Here is a 21,622-nt window from a genome sequence, read left to right on the forward strand (position 1 = left end):
CCTGGGTATAAATGGATCGATCACGCAGGTCGAGTTTACTCTACAAAGGCCAAATATCAGATGGTTATTCAAAGTACCTCGCCTCTCTCAACCCAGAGGAAGACTGGGAAGAGATGGTGAAAAGTTTCATAAGCTGCAACTCGAAAGAATTCATCACCAACATCATGTACTCTGCTACCTTGGTCGTCGTCAACATGAATCTTGTTGGCCTCGGCACCACCGTCCACAGAGGCGACTTCTTCCTCCCCCTCTTCGAATTTAGACCTACCAGCGCATCCAACATCGTCTCAACGCTCCTCACATGCGTCTCGCCAAACAGCTCCCGAGTGGCTGGAATCATTTCGAAGACTCCTTGCACTGCGCCTGGTAGGCCTTCCAGAGTTGCCTCCTCACATGCAGCACGCGATGCACCTCTTTTTCCAAGTACCTTTATGGGGTATTCCTCATGGAGAGCGGCTTTGCACCTCCTGATGACTTCCCCCCCCCGATTTTGATGCCTGCGTCAAGTTTAGCCGTTGCGTTTCACTGGGCTCGCAGTGTTTTGTTTGCCGCTGGCCGATGAGACGGTCGAGGAGTTTGGGCTGGGACAGAGGAACGAGCTTCTGATTTTGTTGGGCTATGTGGGTTGTTGCCTGATCCAAAGATTGGCGAGTATGAGACAAATAGGATGAGGAGGGTGGAGTTACCGTTGGCGCAGTTGGCATGGAAGAACTATCTCATGTTGGTGTCTTGGCATTCCTGGTGGATACCACTATGACTACTGCTTTGCGAACATGTAGTGAGGTCAGTTCCGGAATTGGGCCTGCCAACTTTAGTAACAGGTTTGCTACTCTGAGCCTTTGGCTGAATAATACGTATCTTGTGTTCACGAACTTGGTATTCTACCAGACATTGCATATTCGAATATACCTTATCCAGTGAATAACCCTGCATGACTGTTCGGCGAAAATTTCCCCATATGAAGTGCAGGGCGCCGCTGTTGAGATTGTATAAAATGATTCTTTGCGGTGTCATCGGGTTAAACTACTCCATCGACCCACTATTACCCTTGAACCATCTTCTATTCTCGGGGTAATGTCCGTCTTCAGTTCATGGGTGGTAAGAGTTGCCCCATCTTGAGATTTTTGAGCCCTCGGGTACATCCAAATTCCAATTGCGTTGACTGCGGCTTGGTTTCCTCCTGTCAAAAAACTTTCATTCCCGAAGTACAGAAGACATACACGTGGTAATTTTTTTCTACTTGGAGAGAAGCACGAGCAGATGCAGACATTTTGTATCTGTAGAATTTGGCTGCAGCCACCGATTCAAGAAATTGTCTGAATTTTTTCGGCATTACTGTGGGTCAAGAGTGGGTCCTTGTTGTTCCTCCCACAGGGTCAATGTGGGTCGATCGATCACCATTAGTAATCACGTAAGCGCCCCTTTTATGCGGCATGGTGGACCGGGCGGGGCTTACCGCTGAAACTACTTAAACGTACCCATCATGTGCAAATATTCACTTCTCTCGAACAACCATGTCTTCTCCAGAACAGAGACGGTTGTATGTTCCCAGAGAAGAAATGTCTGTCCTACGCGCTGTCTTGATTGTAGCTTCTTGTACTCTCGCCATGATGGTCAACGTACGTTCCTTCCTAATTACTCAACTGTATCGGTGCTTACTCATGGCCCTAGAATGTCAATCAGACTTCCGTCTCTATTGCTCTTCCAACCATGGCAGTTGAGTTCGGTGTTACTGAATCAGACTTAACATGGGTCGTGTCAGCATATCCACTGAGCGCGGTAAGTCGCACTTTTAGCGGCCATTTATACACTGCTGAGCATTTAGGGTTGTCTTCTTCTTATGTTCGGTCGAGTTGCAGATCTCTATGGGCGCAAAAGAGTTTACTCCTTCGGTGCTTTGTGGTTAGCTGTATTTACCTTGGGAGCTTCTTTTGCCAACAGTATGTGAGACTCGTGGCACCAGCGAGCGCTTTGTTGACCCAACATCTTTAGATGCAATGACTTTAGATATCTTGAGAGGCATACAAGGCGTTGGAGCAGCAGCGACAATACCAGCTTCTGTACGCGTCTCTTTGAACCTCATATTGAAGTTGTCGTTTATTCGTTTACAGCTCGGAATTTTGGCTCATTCCTTTCCTCCATCTCGTGCTCGCACAATCGCATTTGCTACATTTGCCGCTGGCGCGCCCATCGGTGGAGCCCTTGGTACAGTCGTCGGCGGTGTAATGGTACAATTGACCAAGTGAGCACAGTATGATGTTACTCGTGGTATCTTGCTGACATCTGCTTCTAGGAAAACCTGGCGATCTCTATTTTATCTCAATACGGTAAGGAAGGCATTTTTATTTGGAGCGTATCATTGCCTCACCTTTTCCAGGGTCTTACAGTTGCTTCCTTGGCTATGGGTCTGTATGCTATCGACAAAGATCTGCCTTCGGTGGAGACAGATCAACGTATTGACCTAGCCGGCACCTTCCTGGCGACCGCAGGGCTCGTCCTCATCGTCTTTGTTCTAACCCAAGGAGAACTTGCACCGCAGCAGTGGAAGACACCATGTACGTTCTTTACACCACCATCCGTCCACTAGAACTAACACCGCCTCAAGATATAATAGCGCTACTCATCACTGGTGTTATTTTCATAGTGCTCTTTCTTTTCTGGCAGCACTACCTAGAACGCCAGATGGATTCTGCTCGCCCTCAGTCGAAATGGAAACCTCCACCACTCATGCGGCTATCTCTTTGGACAAGAGCAAACGGACGAGTCGCTGTAGTGATGACTATCGCTTTTCTCAACTGGTGCTGCTTCCAGGGATGGTGTTATTGGTCTCAGGTATGGCTCGTGCTTTCATCGAATGAACCAATCCTTATTTAATTCGTCTAGCTTTATTACCAGAACTATCAAGGGCTTACCCCAATCCTCACTGTTGTTCGTCTGGTGCCGATGTTCATCTCTGGTGTAATCTGCAACACCATAGTGGCCTTTGTGGCAGGTCGCGTGCCTTTCATATATTTCATGGGTGCGTAGTCTTCTTCTGTGCTTTGGCTATGGTACTCATATACCTTAGTATCTGGGACAGCACTCACGAGCACCGCTAGTCTTCTCTTCGCGCTGATCAACCCCTCTGCCACGTACTGGGCTTTCGGCTTCCCCGCGTCTGTACTCTCCGTCATCGGAGCTGATTTTGTATTCGCTGCTGGTACGCTTTTCATTGCAAAAGCGTCTCTGCACCACGAGCAGAGTGTCGCAGGCGCAGTTTTTCAGACTATGACTCAGGTAAGTTGTGCTTCGGCGTGAGCGTCGCGACAAAATTGTTGACATCGCTTCTCAGCTTGGCACTTCCTTTGGAGTGACAATATCCACCGTCGTTTATGATAGAGTTCTAAGTGCACGGGCGTCAGACTACGGAACCGATTCTTTAAATGCGCCCAAACCTGCACAACTGGATGCTTATCAGTCCGCGGCATGGTCAGATTTTGCATTCGGGATATTTGGTAAATGCTTGCATATATCTCCTGCCTTGTATGGATTTTGACTTGCATTCCTTTCTAGCGGCGTTGTTAGCATTCATATTCTTCCAAGGCGCTGGTGTGATAAAGGAAGGAGATGATGACGCTGAAACTCTTGCTGCCGAGGATGACGTTCCAGCCGAGAAAACCGAGAAACCAGCTAAAGTGCTGCCTGCGTAATCCAGAAACGCTTGTAGGAGCGAGTGGAAATATAGTATAATATAGGTCTTGACTAATTAAATATAGATGGATAGACAGATAGAGGCCCCAATATAGAACGTCAATAGGTAGCAGTCAACTGATGTATTATTTCTTCTCAACGATGATAGGATCACTTTCATTCCTTTCGCCAGCTCTGTCCCATCTCTGGAACTCGAGGACATTCCGTTCCCTTCGTGGGACAGGCTACGACAATACGTCAATGCTTTTCCTTCTCTTCAACACATCAAAACCATGATCTCCAATGTGGAAATAAAGATTCAAGACACTGGCACGGTCGAGTATTCATTGCCCGGCGTAGGCACGCTCAGGTTTTCCCGATTCATGAAATTCGGGGCGTGCTACTGGCATCTCTGAAAATGCTCCAAGAATTATATCTTGACCCCAGAGATTCCTCATCAACAATTGCATCTAGGATCTCGGGTGGCAATTTACGCTGATTCGGGTCATGATGATCCGACATTCTAAAAATATTTTAGGTCAGCACGCGGATCGGAGAAAACCGACGTACGCAGAATGATTGGGGAGGGCTGGGCTTCTTCCAAGGGCGAGTCTAAGAAAGTGACGCGTGTTTGTAGCACCTAATAGATTATGCTGTTAGCTATAACATAGACCTCACACAGTGTAGCGATAAGCAGAAACACAGTGTTGTATTCACTGTACCTAATAGATTATGCTGTTAGCTATAACGTAGACTACAGAATACCAATCAGTGACATAAACGAAGTAATATAAGTAGATACTCACCCTCACACAGTGTAGCGATAAGCAGAAACATGGTGAGGGTGCTTGACAGACCATATTCAATATATATAGTCCATCCCAACATAAAGGGGTATCGAGCTTGGCCGGCAGGATACGACGGAGCTCCTGCTTGCTAATCCAACACTCTCTCTCAAGCAGAGCGAAGTCCAAGCTCAGTAGCAAAGTGCTTCACCTTGGCTGAAGGTAAAGGCTTGGTGAGAGCATCAGCAACCATGTCCTCAGTGGGACAGTAAACAAGATGAAGGGAGCCTTCACTGATGACCCAGCAAATGAAGTGGAAGCGAATGTCGATATGCTTGGTTCGGACATGATACTGATGATCTTTTGAGAGCACAATAGCAGACTGATTGTCTGAGAATAAAGTTGTAGCCTTAGTAGTCGGTGAGAAAACCTGAGAGAGCAGACTGTGAAGCCAGAGTGCCTCCTTTGATGCATGAGTTGCAGCCATGTATTCAGACTCGGTGGTTGAAAGCAAGACAATCTCCTGCTTTTTAGATGACCATGAAACAGCTCCACCATTCAGCATGAAAGTGTACCCAGTAATGGCATACCTATCCTCTGCCATGCTCTCATCAGCATCCACATAACTATGCAAAACCTTTCTGTTTCCTCCAAACGTCAGCCAGTAATCCCTCGTGCCCTTCAGGTAGTGAAAGATGTGCTTTACAGCCTTCCAATGAGCCTCTGCAGCAGCCGTTGAATATTTCGAGACTGTTGTCGTGGCAAATGTGATATCAGGGCATGTCCCGAGCATAACCCAGATCAAGGAGCCAACAGACTCCCTGTAAGGGATATCTCTCATGGCTGCAATTTCTCGGGTGGAGGCTAGTGCAGGAAAGGAAGACAAATGGAGATTAATATTCATTAGTGTAGAGACTGGTTTGAGGTCTTCAAAGCCATAGTGATGAACAATGGCATCGATGTACGAGCATTGGGAAAGAAAAATGGAGTGTGACTCACAGTCACACATGATCTTGATGCCGAGAATCCAGTGCAGCTCCCCCAAATCTGTGACTTCCACATATTTTGCCATACCTTCCTTTATCTCTCGCACTAGATGCAATGATGATGCTGCGATGGTGCAGTCGTCAATATGGACAGCAATGATAGTCAAGTTTCAGCCCTCCTGCTTGTAAAACATGGCTTGATCAACATCGCACTGCTTGAATCCCAGCTGCACCACCAAAATCTCAACAAGACATTGATACCAGCGACAACCACTCTGCTTCAAACTATACAGAGTCTTTATGAGATGGCAGACTTGACCAGGATAGGAGCCAGGCTCAGGATAGCCAGAAGGTTGATGCATATAAATGATTTCTTCGTTGGTGAGCTTTCCATTCAAGTATGTGCCCTTGATATCAACTTGATAGAGCTCTAGGTCGAGTGCCGCAGCCATAGCAAGGATTGAACGGATAGATGCAAGCCTTGCAACAGGGGCATAAATGTCGAAGTAGTCGACACCAGGTACTTGTGAGAACTCTTGTGCTACCAAGCGAGTCTTGAACTTGACTATGCCTCCCTCAGCATTCTTCTTGATTTGAAAGACCCACTTCGAGCCCATGACATTTGCTTCAACTGGTTTTTCGACAATTTTCCAAGTCTCTGCAGTCTTCAATGTCGCAAGCTCTTCTTATATTGCACCTTCCCACAAAGGCCAATCAGGCTGATGCTTTGCTTCAGCTAGACTGCATGGCTCTAAGGCTTCTGCATCGGCTGTTGAAATGGCCATGGCATACTCCTCAAGGAAGTCAGCATCCTCGAGTATCATCAACCAATCTGCCTCTCCTTCTCCCTCAAACTCGAGAGGTTCATTGTTTTCATTGGCAACTGGTAACTGAACACCAACAGGTACCATAGGATCACTTGGGCGTGCCGATATACTGCCTTTGCCAGAGATGAGGTCCAGCACCCGCTGGCTAGGCTTTCGAGTGCATCCAGAACGGGTTTCTTCAACTATGGGTTGGACTGTAGGCTGGGCTTCGAGGGTAGATGACACCTGTGATGGCTTTGCAGTAGGTGGATTGGGCTGAGTTTTTGGCATTGACAGAATCTTATGTAGTTCAATGTCTTCCTCCTCTTCAAGATCGTCAGTGGCAATACAAGTTGTGTCGAAATAGACATTTCACTCGATGGACACCATCTTGCTCTCTGTCCAGTAGACACGAGATCCATTACTTATTTTGTCGAATCCAATCCACTGACCTTTACATACATGGCCACCCAGCTTCATAGCCTTAGTCTCAAGACGTACTCAGCATTTCTCTCCCCATTCCCGCAACCTTTTTAGATCTGGCTTCTTCCCTGTGACAGCTTCATAAGGAGTCATTCCATCTAGAGCCTTTGTCGATGTTCTGTTGAGGACCCAGACAGCATGGCGAACAGCCTCAGCCCATAGGAAGTGAGGTAAGCTGCTTGAATGTAGCATAGCCCTGACTTTTTCGATAACTGTGCGATTATACTTTTCAGCCACCCCATTGTGCTGTGGCGTATCATGCACAGTCATCTTCGTTGCTGTGCCGGCATTTTTCAGATGCAAGACAAACGCTTTGTTGAAGTATTCACCTCCATGGTCTGAATGGAGGATTTTTACAGGGTGATCATGCTGAGTGCAGATGCGAGCTTCATAGGCTTTGTATGCTGTGAAAGCTTCACTCTTCTGGCATAAGAATTCAAGGTAAGCCCAATGAGTGCTGTCATCAATGAAAGAGATGAAGTAACGGCATTTATGCAGGGATTCTACAGGTGCAGGTCCCCATAAATCAGAGTGAATTTCATCTCCAATATCAGTTGCACGTTCTCCCCCTCGAGCCTTAGACACTGGCTTTCGTGTAGCTTTAGCATAGACACATGACTCGCAGAACTGTGGTTCTTCAGATGACTTGTCGAGCTTTATTCTGGTCATGAAGCCTTTTTCAACTAGACGGCAAGCAACTTCAGGTGAAATGTGGCCTATATGGCAGTGCAATTGGTCTAGAGTAAGCATCTCCTCAGCTGTCCCAGCCAAATCTCCCTCATGACGAATCCGATATAGGCCACCATCATCTTTTGGGACAACCCCAACAACCTTTCCATCTAGTGCATGGATGGTGCATTTTCCACCACCGAAAGTCAACTTGAAACCAAGATCGTCAAGTCGGCCAACTGAAATGAGTGTATAGCCAACTTCAGGAGAGTACATGACCTTGGTGAGTTGCAGATTGCTTGCATTTGCACCATTTGGCATATCAATACTCATCATGCCCTTTCCAGCTGCAGAAAATTTTTGAGTGTTTACAGCATAGAATACCTTGGGTGGGACAGACTGGAACGAGTTGAAATCATCGCAGTAAGGGGAAATATGGTGTGTACAGCTGGAGTCGTAGAGTTCAGTATGAATTTGAACATCGGGTGAGTTTACAGTGTTGGTAACAGCTGCGACTGACTCTTCAGAAGCAGATACATTCTCCAAAGTCGGTATACCAGATGTGGCATCCGATTGCTTATCAACAAAGGAGTTCACATCACTCCAGTCAACATCTGAGGACAATGCGCTGCTCAGCTCATCCCACGACTCATCACCAACCTCCGAAAAAAAGTCAGTACCATCGTCTTCATCCTCCGAGTCTTCTGATAAGCCCTCAACTTCAGACTCGTCTGACTCAGAAACTGCAGCCAGCGACGGCATGTCGCTAGCATCATCAACTCTGAATGCACTGCTGACTTCCCAGTCTGAATCCGATGATTTCTCAGCCACATTGGCTATTTCACTCTTCGATCCAGAGGCCTTGCTGTCATTGTCTGATGACTTCTTCTCAGAGCATTTGTTTTTGAAGTGTCCTTCTTTCCCACATCTCCAGCATAATTTCTTGCTGGGTTTCTTGCCCTTCTTATTGCCACCTGAGCTTGATGAAACAGATATGGCTTCATCTTGTTCCGAGTCCTTTCCCTTTCCAGACTGCCAACTATGCTTGGCTCGCTTACGCTCCAGTCAGTCATATTTCTCAGAAATGGTATAGATCAGGTTCTCAGGATTGACTTCCTTGTTGGAACTAAAGAGCTTTGTTGCCATAAAGAGAGTCGATGCATGCTTGGCAAGCTAGGGAGGGATAGAGATGAGAATCGTTGAGTGGTAATCCTTCTCCTCGATGATGACACCGATGGAAGCTAATGACTCCCGTTTCATTGACAGACTGTCAAGAAACTCGTGAACATTGCCTTTGGCCGGGCAATGTGACTCTATAAACTGCTGCTGAAGATTGGTTTATGCATAGCCGCTCTTATCGGTAAACTCTTTTTCAATCTTTGACCAAGCTACAGCAACTGTGGAAAGACGCTGAATCTTTATAGCGACTGAGTCAGAGATCTTCGAGAGCAGGAGGTTCTTAGCTACAGCCTCATCTTTCTCCCATTCATCTAGCTCAGCCATGAGAGCTGTTGTGGGTGCAGTGAGAGAGGGTTTGGGCTTGGATCCATCAAAGTGATCTCATTTCCCTTTGGCTTGAACACCAGTGGAAAAGTGGAGGTAGAAGATGGACCAGTTGTCACCAGACGTATTCAGTGTGGGGATGTTCTATGGTAGGCCTGTAGTCAAGGCAGCAATGGCGGAAGTCATTTGAGTATGAAGGATGGGATAGAGTAATTCTCAGAGCCGTATAACCTCTAAGAAAGTGATGCGCATTTGTAGCACCTAATAGATTATGCTGTTAGTTATAACATAGACTACAGAATACCAATCAGTGATATAAACGAAGTAATATAAGTAGATACTCACTCTCACACAGCATAGCGATAAGCAGAAATGTGGTGAGGGTGCTCGACAGACTGTATTCAATATATATAGTCCATCCCAATATAAAGGGGTATCGAGCTTGGCTGGCGGGATACGACAGAGCTCCTGCTTGCTAATCCAACAGCGAGATGTGAGTGTGATGCAGGATCGATGAAGGAAATTGTTATTGTGTGCATACTTTTCCGAATCGTGTTTCACTAGCCACATCCCGATAGTCTTGCAGACAATCTTAGGATTCTTCACTATGGCATCCCAATCGGTGTGTTGGAATCTGCGAGAGAATTCGAGTAATCTGACATTCTGGCATGCTGAGTAAGGAAAGAATCTGAGAAAAATTGAAGGAATTAAGTAGAAATTACTAGAAAAGATGTAGTCTAGTATAAATATGAGAAGTCAATGGGGAAACTCCCCAGGAGTTTGGAACCCAAAGACTAAAATTCTTACAAGAATGTACTCTGGATACAGTCTAAATCTCAACACTTTGTTTGCCTATGTCCAAGTTGTCAAACCAAATGTATTGCGAGGAATGTATTGTGCTTGTCACTGAAAGATAGTTGCATCTGAATCAGCAAAACTCATAATTTGTAGTATGAAGATCCCTTCCCTAAGGTCTGGATGCTTTCAGATGGAGGGATGCTCATCTCCAAACATGTCTATTATTGTCTGTCAGTGCTCAGTTAACCAATGTCGACTGGTCTTTGCACAGTGCATGTATCCTTTTTCATATATAAGCATATGCTTCCATTGATGTAGAGCCGGCCTGCCTGTTACCACCACAGTTCTCTCTTCCACAAAGAAATAGTGAGCACTGTCAGTAAAAGCCAAGCTCACTCCGAGTCCAAGGCAGGACAGCGGCCGACTTTTTCTCATGCCAGCATTCCTCTGACAATTTTGCTCGTATCAAGCAATTCGTTTTCGAGGAACCATGAGCCTTGGCAAATCACTTCGTCCTAAGCCAATTATAACATGGTTCATTCCAGCTTTTGAGCTCATTGGTTTATGCGATATGTTAGGATCTCTCCCACACTCTGGTTTATCTCACACAGCATACAGCATGATGGTGTATTGGGCGAGACTGCACACCAAGAGCTTGTTCAATTCAAGCTTGAGCCAATGTTAGTGAGTTTGTTGAGATGTACTTTTTTTTTGGTTTTTCACTTCTGCTGGAAAATCTTTCACATACACAGAGATAAAACCAGAGTGCGGAGAGATCCTAACATATTGCATAAACCAATGAGCTCAAAAGCCAGAATGAACCATGTTATAATTGGCTTGGGACAAAGTGATTTGCAGGGGGAAAAAATGGCAACAAAATGCCAAGGCTCATGGTCTGGTTCATTGCACCCCTTCAAGCGAGAGACACGTATTTTATCAGGAAAAAATGTGTATAATTCATTCATGGGACAAAAAAAAAGTCTCACTGACCTTGTCATCTCTTTGTTCGGATATGTCTTCAATAATAGTAGCGTACTCTACCAATGGAGTAAGAGGGACTAAAAAAGATGCAATCTCAATTATAAATTACGTTGGCTCGAATCAAATAAGCTCAACCCTGGCGCAGTCCCGATGCCCTAATGCTATAAGAGAGTAGGCATCAGACGTTTCTGTGGTACAGATAATGTGGGGAAGCACCCAAAGTGCAGCACTGCAAAATCGGAATGGAACCTGGAGTGAGAAATAGATCTTGACTCACAATTAGGTTTGTAAATACAGGAGCCAGGCGATGAAAAATATGGAGAAACAAACATGTGGTGTACAGACTGGCAATTGATCAGCCGACTTGAACGAAATGGATCAATACAAGGCTGTGAGAGAGAAAAATAGGACTTTGGGGATATCAACATTGATGATGAGGCTAAAACACAAATTTGTGACGACTACTTAGAGATCCCTAGCCGGATTGATCGACTAAGACCAGCTTGCACTCTACGACTGAGCCAAGAGGGATCTGGATGTTGTAACCGTGCATATCGGGTCCGAGCAAGAGCTTGTTCGATTCGAGCCCATGCCATGAGCGGGCAATGAGAGTAAGGTATTTTTATGACCCGGGCTCTTGTATTTAAGCAATTCCTCTCAGCTCAGTTGGTAGAGCATATCATGGGATTCAAGTCCCCTAGAGGAATCTGAAGGTTTGCTTCACTATTGCAATAGTACCTTTTGGGTCTGGGCGCCATGAAGGATTGGACTAACTTCAGGTCAACTTCCTTGCCCATCAAGAGACGTGCATAGAATTTTATCTATGTGTGCTTCCAACTGATCCCAGGTCCCCCTTCTTGCGTGCAATTTGCAGGTGCTGGCCGGCTATTAGAGGGAATCTTTGCTGCAAGCACATGTTTTCTTTGGTCTACCATTCGTACCCAGGAAAGTGGACAGCGAAGAGCCTCTTATTAGCACTGGTATGGAGTACCTGTCGAGTGCCTAGAGATTATAGGTGCTGCTTAAATGCATTCAATGCTTAGTGTCTTTGGCATCGGATTTTGAAGCCGCTTGTGCTACTAACCCTCGCTCTCGTTTCAAGTTGTGAGGATCATTCTGACTTGTAGCACTTGCTAGTTGTCTCTCTAATCTTCCTCTTCCTCAATAGACCTCTGTTATCGCCCCCCATTTCCTCGGCGCCGCTTTTGACTAAGGCTTCGTTTACTTCGGCACATTACACATGCTGTCCCTCGACTCTTTATGTTATTATCTCTATGTATGTACTGACAATTAGTACCCTGCTCGGCTGTTTCTCTCTACTGGCTGCGTGACGGCAGGATTTGTTAGGATCTCCCCAAACTCTGGTTTATCACACAACATGATGGCGCATCAGGACTGCGCGCAAAGAGCTTGTTCGATTCGAGCTCATACATGGGTGACGGATTTGGAAGAATATAACTGTTTTACTGCTTCTGTTGCCATGCTGGAAACTATTGCTTGAATTTTAGTGCATTGGTGATTAGCACATCACTAGTACTATTGAGCTCAATCAATTTCATCAGATGACCAGGTCAGCCATTCAAAGGAACGGGTATTCCGACGTTGTTCTTTTCAGCCTGCCAAGGTTCAGAAAGCCCTTCTCCTAGCATGGCGGTAGCTCTCCGCAGATCAAAAGTGGGAAACTCAGTGCTTGCTAAATCCATAAATAGCTTGATCAAAACACCTTTTTTTTTCATTATCGGCACCGAAAATAAGATCTGCACTGGAAAAAAATTGCAACCATCTAAGGAGATCACATCATGGCTGATGGTCGAGCCTAAGTAAAATCCAAAAATTAGCTCCTTCCTCAGGCTCAAAATATGCAGTACCAACCTCATTGACTGTACGCTGCGAATGACCCGGACGAGTGCCATCTTCTTCTGGTACAGCAAGCACGGTGATGGCCACTAAGTTTCAAAAAGTCAATTCTGGCACGGGAGCTGTGGAAGAGGAAACTCACGAGTGAGGATCACAGAGAGGAGGAGCTTGAACTGCATGTTGTTGCGTTGACTTGATGGGTATGTAGGACTCCGAACCAGGCTGTTAAGTACCTGGAGAATGGGAGAATTGGTATTAATATCGCCCGTCGAGAGCGGTGGTTGACTTGTCGTTTGATACACAAGTGGCATGGGAAAGATTCCTGTTAAGACTTCTTGCCGGAGAAGATGGAGAGTACCGACAAGATCACTACCAGTGTGAGTTAGTCGAGCACAATTTTAGAGAGGAACTTGCGGTCTTTGGTACGCATCAAGCAGATATGAATTCAGGGATTGAACGTCAATGCGGAAGAACAGATGCCCGTACCTCCAATCCTTTTAGCGAGCTGAGACCATTACGATTCGTCGAGGAGGCGAAGGAGTCGACCTGCAGAGCTAAGGCCAGTGACAGTGACGCCCAAATGGTAAATTATAACCTGAGAAATGCCAGGACCCATCTGTGCCTGGTACAGCGAACAAGAAGCATACGGGTAAGGATCACAGCGAGGAGTTTGAACTACATGATGAGGAAGGAACCAGGCGACAATAACTTTCCAGTATCAGTATCTGGGGAATCGTCGGAGATCAGTACCTCGGACATGAATGTTACAACAGATGACAATCATCTCATCCTGTACGAGTTCAGCACACAGCTCTAAAAGCGTACGCACGTTCGATGGACCTGCAGACACAGATTTACGGGAGACAACATGTCTACGATTCTTTCGCCTCACCTTTTTCATTCTGGGAATGATTTCAACACAAGAAAACCAAACACAGACAAGGTAGGCAGCGTGGTCGAAAGACGGCTGATTGAAGCGTAGGCATAACCCTTGAGCCGGTCTTTAAGGATGCAAAACATGTCATACAATTCGCTGAACGTGTTTATTGAGGCGAGGTCTGTGAGCAGGGTCAAGTAAAAGTTAGTTACGCCCTTCCATCAACTTGGGAACGAGTAAGCGCTTTCGCAACGTTACTCCCATTTGGTGTTATCCGTGATATAGCGGTATATAATCTGAAGCGAAAGTCAACTTTGAACCGCAAAGGAAGCGGAATGTGGACAAACATATTCAGATTGGAAAAGCAATATCTTACATGTCCGAGAAAGTTTCCTCTACCAGGTCATCCTGGTTTTTGAATTCGGAAATGTTCCTGGTGCTGGATAGATGGTGTTATCCAATGCACAGTGCATGAGTTCTCGTGCCAGTGAATCATATCTTTTTCCTTCTCTATCGTCCGTCGGCCGATAAGGTATCGGGAAATGTGCTCATCTGCCATTGAACAGTCACCCCAACCCTGAGAAGGTGCTGGTGGCAACGGCGGTGTTGTTCGAGAAGCGTTAAAGCACGACTTGGTCAGGGAAGTCGAAACAATCTCCTACAAGTTCCGGGGAATAAGCACGGCCGAGCGCAAGAAAGAGCATCTTTGCCATGTCGAATCCCAGAGGTATAGTATACACTCTGCTTTTGTCAGCAACAGATAAGTAATCATAAGAAATAAACACGGACGATCTCTCTTTGGTCCAAGCTCCGAGCCTGCGCAAGATAACCGACTTTTTATACTCGTAATCCGGGACGGGGAATATTTGGATCTTCGATCAAGTTTATTCCACCTTTTTTGAGAAGAGAAGGGATACAATGAATTCGTGGTCTGTGGAAGAAGCCGGACAAATAGCACTGAACAGCACGACGAATATCCTGGTCAAGCCGTCGATATATCCTACAGAGCCCAGTGGAATGATCTGTTCAAACATCGAGATATGATGCTTGTGGACAAGTAATTCTACTAGTAATGGGGTAGTTTGCGAAAGTTTGGACATGCTCCTCGATAGAAGATTGAATCGCCTAGAGTTCGAAGAGAATACAGGCCCCGTGCCATCAATTCGTGGTGACATTAACTTATAAACTTCAAAGTTTTTCTGGAGTGTGAACTTGAAGCAGCAGCAAGGCCGCGTAGGCAAGATTCTAATACTTGTAGCCTGCTGCGTTTGCTAATGCGTCAACTATTGCTATCCATCCGTCTCGCCTCAAACCTAGAAATACATATACAAACGCCTTCATTTATCCGACAATCCTCCCTCACTCCAGGCTCGAAGACGACACAAGGGCCGGAGGAGGTTTGGGAACTACAGGGGGAGGCTCCAGGTCTGTATTGTCTAGTTTCCGCTTTATACCTACGGTTACTGGTCCAGCATCCACATCTTGACCGTCAGGTTGTAGAGACCCATGCCGGCTGCTGTTAGCCGGGGAGGCTACGCCAACAGGGACATCGGTCAAAAATCCGGTGCCGACAGAGGAATCGGGGATATCGGGTGGAGGGGTCGCGTAATTGAAGAAAGCGCTGTAATCAATCCCATCATCACCGATTGGCAGGCCATCAGATGGTATTCCCAAGGCGCTGCTCAGCAAATCTATATCACAGTCAAGTGCATTGACGGCATTATCAATGTCTCCGATGGTCTTGTTAAATGTGTCAAGGCTCTGGCCATCGACTGGGACGAGACTTTCACTAGATAGGGACTGTGCGCAAGTATTGTCGCCAGATGTCAAAGGAAGACGTGGAGATGACTGGCCCAGATCGGAAAGAGAGAGCTGACCGAAGTCTATCTGGGAGGAGAGAGAGCCTAGTAAGGAGGAGAACATATCCCAGTCGGAGTTAGACATTCCGTCAAAAATAGAGCTAAGTTTGTCGGGGGAAGGGAGAGGGGAGGAGATTGGCTGGTTTGTCACCGTTTGTAGAACTGCTGATGGATCTATCGGTACAGTCGGACTAAATGAGGGATATTCAAAATCTGTTGCTGGGGCGATGAAGGAGGATGTTTCGGGAGATGTTGAACTTGATATTTCGATATTTGACTTTGCTGTAAATCTGGTAAGAGCAAATTGGTACTAAACTGAAAGGGATAATTACGCAAAGCAGAAGCTATCCCAGCGTCTTTGCCGTCGTCGTCGTCGTGTTCCTCAACCTCCACCTCGCTCGTAGTGGAGTCCTCAATCATCAAACGTGAAGGCTGGGGATGTGCGACGCCGCTGCCGCTAGGTTGCGATACCAGGGTGGCCAGGAACTTGACAATGCGATTTACCGTGTCCTGCAGTTTTGTATGTCGATTCCGTGACTGCAGTGCCTCTTCCCACAGCAGTCGATCCGAGCGCTTCAATTCGGCTAAATCCTGTGTTATTGCCATTTGCTGTTTTCTGATTGCAGCTACGCCATTTAACACGGCATGGATGTCCAACTGTTGTTTAGTACCCGAGGAAGCAGAAGAGCTACCCTGCTCAAGATCAATGGTAGGACGGTCCTTCGCTTGCTTGGTGGGTCGGACGAGGATAAGTTGGGCCTCCTTGCCACGCTGGAAACAGGGATGCGTGTACTGCGACTGCTCTATGTCCATGCTAGCTTTCATTACACCTTGTTGAAGGTTAATCACTTTATGGAAGCCGTAGTTGTTGAGCTGGCGAACGAACGAAGGGTATTTGTTATGTTTGAACCATTGTGGAAGATGGTCCCTTGCTAACCGCTCCTGGTCATACACTGACACTCAGATTCAGCCAAAGGTAGAGTAACGGCACCTGAGCTAATCACCAATAAATGACTCTCCATCCTCCGACCAGGAAATAGCTTCGTTTGTCTCTGGACTGTCGACGATTCTAGTGGCAGCACGGCGTCAAATTTGATGCACGAAGAGGGGATGTATAAAGCCAGCATACTTGTACAGTTTTTGCAGAAATATAGGAACTTTGGTATTGAACGAGCGAAAGGCGCTAGTCAAGGCAACCTGCCTGTCATTGAAGGACATTACGAGTAAGAAACATGAAAGAGAGAAAGTAACGGTGAAGTATATTTGTTGTCGAGGTTCATGGTAAACAAAAATCGTCATCTACTTATGTTTCCGATCGCGTCATTTGTCACCAAAATAGAAGGTCGCGTCGGTGGGTCCTTCCTGTTGGAAATCCTTGGTGATGCACAGGGTAGACTCCAGGCCGGTGAGGCCAGAAAGAATGAACTTGTTATTCTACAGCTCCTACAGAGCTTGTATTTATACTCTCCGGGCTTGTATCTAGAATTTACTACAACTTTCTCTTTCTCTTGAGCTTACTCATCAGCTCTCGGCATGATGCCGGATTGCCCTTTCTAGAACTTTCCAGCAAAATCCCAACACTTCCAAGAGCGTTGGCCGACACATAAAGAACATTAGCCTTTGCCCAGATCAGGCTTGCCAAGTGTCAACAGTACCGGCTACAAGACTAATAGATCCTTCGTCGTGAGCCTGATAAAATGCATCTTCAGCAACGGTCCAAAAATTCTGAGTATATGCGTCGTCGGATGAAGAAGCCCAACTTGACGAAGGGAAGGGCATACCCATCAGTTCCGCCCATTGAGATACATGGAAAAGTGGCCGAGGCGATACACCAATGGTTTCGTGCACAGGTACAGGTCGCTGTTGATTGGGGTATACACCGCTAACGAGATGACTGATAAAGTCACTGCCAGTACCAAACATTAGGTTTCAAATATTTACAAGCGCAGTCATCACTTACCAGAATTGGCTAGCACACAACCATCTGCGGAAAGACATAATTAATAAGTATTTGCGGTAACAGATAAAAGTTGCGCACTGTCGCTCAAATGTCTGGAGAGTATTCACACATTGTACGATGTGCTTCACGTCTTCACTTTCCGATCTCGCCGCCGGGTTACTCCAACAGTTGAAGAGAAGAATGATTGCGGCTGAGAAGATAGACATCTCAGTAGCTCGGATTAGTGTTAATCACGTTGATGAACTGATATAGACTCACCGGACAATAACGCTTTGGACTGTCTGGCTGTTGTCGTGACTGACAGTCCAAAATATAGCCGATGGACCGAGCTGCGTTGGTGCTAATTACCAGAGACGGAAAAGAAAGAGATGATGATTTCCCAGGTGGTGGTATGAATGGTCTATGAATCAGAATCCGTAGATGATAATAAGAGCAGTACAGAAAGACAGATTGACTGTAGAAAATCTCTTTCTCTCTTTGAGGTTCCCAGCGGACTAGCTTACTGTGAGATCGGTTACCACAACGTAAAAAAAGACATACTGTGCTGCGGTACGGAATCTACCCATTCATTTAAGGAAGAATCAAGCTCGGCGACGATATCCTCCATGCTTCTTTTCCCAACAGAAGGACGGAGAGCCGTCGGCCTACCCAGAGAATACTTGAAACAAGTCAGTGAAATCAACGCGGACCGGCGCATATACTGACTATTGTTCGAAGGCACCGACCAAAGATGCGGTTTAACTTCAAGTAGGAAATGAAGAAAGACATCGTCGAGGGTACATTGGAAGGCTGTATAAATGCCTCGTCGCCATCCCAATATTCGTCGTCACATTCGACCGGAAGGTCTGCATCAATGCTACTAGAATTATGAATAAGGATAACACCAAAAGTTATAAAAAAACTCACTCCTCTTCCTGAATAGCATATGGTCGACCTAACGCCATCCCTAAGATTCTGTCCATGCATGCCAAGACCCTTTCAAGTTGTAAGACATAAAACAAGAAGGCATCTAAGGAATAACTATACCAGAACGCTCTCTTCAGTAGTTCTTCCTCAGGGACTGACAACCATCCTGCCTTGCGTTTCCGGTGTGCACCGAGATCTTGTGCCATACGCACAGCGGTCCCCAACATCGTCCATGTCCTATGCGCAGAAAAGCCTTCTACGTAGAAAACCGACAACTGTATGCCTCTTATCAGCGAGGTTGAACTTTCTGGGTGAGGTAATAGCTAATTACCACACATTTTTGGAGGTCGAAAAGGCTCGGAGGTTGCAATACAGAGACCCTGTGTACTTGAACAAACCATTTCCAACCATGCCGATATGGCGACTCATAGTGATCGACCCGTACACGTGGGTCATTGGAGAAGCGTGAGCCAATCGCACAAACCACGAGAACAATACCTGCAAACGCGCTGTCGGTTCGGTGAAGAGCAGCAGCCAGTGAACGTTCGAATGTGGGTTGGTGAAGAAGAGGCCAGAATCGATTTAGATGAATGAAATACAGCTCCACAAGGTTATCTAGAAGGTCGGGCTCCGGGAAGGTATAATCGTGAAGGTGGATGTCCTTATACTTCATCTACAGACTGTCAATAGGGAGAGGTACGTGGGAAGGAGTCGTGACCTACGTACATCCCAACGATTGACCCATAGACGAGCAAGTGGCACTTGGGAAGTTCTTGCTGAAGGAATCCCCATTTCTTGCCTGATCTTCAGGGCCGTGCTCGTAAACGACATCACACTCGACTTTCCAAAGTTTCTGAGGTCGGGATCATCTATCGCCACTTGCTTTAGCCTGTCCAACTCCGAGTCATCTTCGAAGGCTGTTTCCTCATTTGCTAGAATATCAACGTTCCCAACGTTCGAAACATGCTCAGTCATGGTGGGTTTATGTTTCTGCCGTTTCTGATTTTGACTTTTCCCGATCAGTTCCTCTTCAATCACAGTATCCGGAACAAACTTGAAGGAATGCGGTTACTGTGGTAAGCAAACGTCACGCACGATGCAAGCCGATTATACCTTGCGCAAATGCCTTCGCGTCTTTTCTAGTCTTCTCTCTAGGTCTTCGATGTATTCCTTGGATGAATAAGTATACTAAGAAAAGATCAACAACTATACACGCAGAATGAGCTTGAGATCTACCGGTATCATCTTTGCAGCGGCAATATACGTGCAGTCGACATCATTGGAGAAGCAGTTTTGGCATTTCCGGTTCGAATTTCTGTCACCTTCACCTGTCGAGAATATATTAACCATAAGAGTCACCCAAAAGGCTCTAACGCTCACACTTCACTGTTTTATTATCATAAGTGGGGTTCAGAAATGAACAAGAGACGCACCTTTCTTTTTTTTACAGTTATCGCATGCTTTTGCCACCTTCATATTTCTCCCTCGACAAAGAAGAGTTACAGGGTCGATCAGTGCTTAATCCAAAGAACCGCTCTAGCCAAAGAACAGTGATGATGGTGGGTTGCCAGCGCGTTTCCGTTTTCCCGGTCCGATTCCCGGGTCCTACGAACTTTTAACTAAATTCCGGCAAACTAATCCGTCGATCCCCGAGTCCATGAACTTCCTTATAATGGAAAGATAAATACTGGAAGGACCAGACAATAACTGCGATATTTTTTGGTCAAGAATGGAATCAAAATGCATTGGGTGATTGTTCTAAAAGTAAACAACACGATAAATACTGCAGCTTTACAACAAAAAAGTATTGGAAGGAAACGAGGAACTTGCTCAATTTAATGTGACCATCAACCCTCGCTCCCGCAAGGCTTGCATCCTGTCCAAAACCTCTCGCTGCAGCAGGCCACCGCGCCTAGGCCCAATGACTGCTGACATCAACGCAGCAGTAGTATATCTCGTCTCAAGCATGCTAACAACCAGCTCCTCCTTAATGAATCCATACTCCGACCATACCAGCTTCAGGTGCTCCAGATCTGGGACTAGCCCCTCCAAGCCTTCAATGAACTCGGGTGTGACAACATTCCCCCATCTGGATTCAACAATCACGAGGCGTTTGAGGTGTATTGCATTTTCGAGTGCCATGAGGAGATACTGGTAGGGGATGGAAACGTACAGCAAAGTCAGCTCTGTCAAACTAGCTGAAACGTAGAGCAAGTCTGAGGCGAGCCTTCGCAGGGCACTGGACTCAAGAAGGATACTCGGTTTCCTTTTGTCCGTGTTACGAAGCTCAAGGCGCTCCAACCTGGGGAACTTGGCCACCCCCACAGCCCTATCACAATGTATTGTCGTCAGGGAAGTGATGGGCACAACGTAATCGCCCCGGGAACATTGTAAGTTGCACCTAGAAAATTCTACGTGTTCGATACTGGGTAATTCACGCAAAAATGAGGAAACAACCTCGGTATCATGATTATCGCGAAACCGTACAGTGGTTATTTGAGTCCAAGGAAGAATGAAATGACGAGCATTGAAGCATGGGTTGGAGATGTTGAGTTCATGTAGGAGAGGAGCATCTTGGAAGAGAGTACATGGATTGGAAGTGTCTAAATGTACCCCGGGCCCAATGGGGAACACACCGAGACATTTGAGGGAGGGCCAGCAGAATTGAACTACGTTTCCATTATCACGACGAAAGATGGAAAGGTCGGGACTTTCTCGATAGGATGGTTCAAAAATGACTTCCTGACATGCATCTACGCTCAGATACGGCACCATTTCTGATCGACCCTGAGACTCGAGAGGCGGAAGCAGAAGGGACGCAAGCATATGCGGATGCTCTCCATCCTCTGGAGCACTGTCGCTCCCGTTCCTCACAAGAGAACGGATTCGCAGCGTTAGGATATCCTGGGACTGTGCACGCTGCTGGAAAGTCCTGATGAGGTTGATCTCGCGACTGTGTATGTCCCGGACACCTATGGAGATGTACGTGTACCTCCATAAACTGGGGGATGCGAGGCATATCCCCCGCCAGTACAAGCACACAGATGCTAGTCGGATGGGAGTAAGTGTTACAGTCTTGTTTATGTCTGACGACGGGAACATGTCATTAAGACTGGAATAGAGAGTCTGTTCGAATATTTCCTGAAGAACCTCGAATGGTAGACGCCGAACGGGTGCAAATAGAGATTCATATGTAGGAACCACACATTTGAGCCTCCCGAGACTGTACTGAAGAGCCTTTATGAGTTTTTCAAGGCGAAATATTTCAGATTGAAGTTTGGTCTTTGTTTTGACCATTTCTGCAGAAGGAACGACCTGCTTCGCAGAGCGTAGAGAGCGCAGGACTGAGGAGAGAACGTCAAAGTACGGCTTGTGCAACTCTTTAGTGCAGCCATCACAGAGAATGGAGGAGTTTTCGTCAAAATCCATGTGGTTCGAGTCAGAGATCGGCTGGCGGCCCGAAGCTCTGGTCCTTGCGTTACA

General features: G+C 46.4%; 5 protein-coding genes across 5 annotated transcripts; 1 reads left to right on the forward strand and 4 right to left on the reverse strand.

Moving 5' to 3' along the window:
• Positions 1-1,559: 1,559 nt before the first annotated feature.
• On the forward strand, positions 1,560-3,535 carry BT62DRAFT_895872 (putative efflux transporter; the record flags this gene model as incomplete). The annotated part of the gene is made up of 11 exons (XM_043183236.1): positions 1,560-1,619; positions 1,672-1,779; positions 1,826-1,940; positions 1,993-2,060; positions 2,112-2,242; positions 2,294-2,327; positions 2,378-2,555; positions 2,606-2,832; positions 2,884-3,019; positions 3,068-3,276; positions 3,332-3,535. 11 exons carry the CDS (start codon positions 1,560-1,562, stop codon positions 3,533-3,535), a joined length of 1,470 nt encoding a protein of 489 aa, XP_043039556.1.
• Positions 3,536-14,034: 10,499 nt separating this feature from the next.
• On the reverse strand, positions 14,035-14,589 carry BT62DRAFT_1006239 (uncharacterized protein; the record flags this gene model as incomplete). The annotated part of the gene is made up of 3 exons (XM_043177229.1): positions 14,035-14,155; positions 14,204-14,286; positions 14,332-14,589. The coding sequence occupies 3 exons, from the start codon at positions 14,587-14,589 to the stop codon at positions 14,035-14,037; spliced, it is 462 nt and encodes a 153-aa protein (XP_043039557.1).
• Positions 14,590-14,773: 184 nt separating this feature from the next.
• On the reverse strand, positions 14,774-16,491 carry BT62DRAFT_1006240 (uncharacterized protein; the record flags this gene model as incomplete). Its single annotated transcript, XM_043177230.1, has 4 exons — positions 14,774-15,555; positions 15,606-16,226; positions 16,278-16,342; positions 16,403-16,491. 4 exons carry the CDS (start codon positions 16,489-16,491, stop codon positions 14,774-14,776), a joined length of 1,557 nt encoding a protein of 518 aa, XP_043039558.1.
• A 411-nt stretch (positions 16,492-16,902) lies between these two features.
• On the reverse strand, positions 16,903-19,489 carry BT62DRAFT_1006241 (uncharacterized protein; the record flags this gene model as incomplete). The annotated part of the gene is made up of 12 exons (XM_043177231.1): positions 16,903-17,179; positions 17,234-17,257; positions 17,312-17,439; positions 17,492-17,727; positions 17,774-17,891; positions 17,939-18,089; positions 18,140-18,208; positions 18,260-18,414; positions 18,471-18,812; positions 18,866-19,192; positions 19,253-19,327; positions 19,376-19,489. The coding sequence occupies 12 exons, from the start codon at positions 19,487-19,489 to the stop codon at positions 16,903-16,905; spliced, it is 2,016 nt and encodes a 671-aa protein (XP_043039559.1).
• Positions 19,490-21,133: 1,644 nt separating this feature from the next.
• BT62DRAFT_830865 (uncharacterized protein) lies at positions 21,134-21,439 on the reverse strand (the record flags this gene model as incomplete). The annotated part of the gene is made up of 1 exon (XM_043182405.1): positions 21,134-21,439. A coding segment is annotated over one exon (306 nt), but the record flags the coding sequence as incomplete, so codon positions are not given.
• Between the last annotated feature and the right edge of the window lie 183 nt (positions 21,440-21,622).

Source organism: Guyanagaster necrorhizus (assembly GCF_019112545.1).
Source record: "Guyanagaster necrorhizus MCA 3950 unplaced genomic scaffold BT62scaffold_13, whole genome shotgun sequence".
Classification (NCBI taxonomy): Eukaryota; Fungi; Basidiomycota; class Agaricomycetes; order Agaricales; family Physalacriaceae; genus Guyanagaster; species Guyanagaster necrorhizus.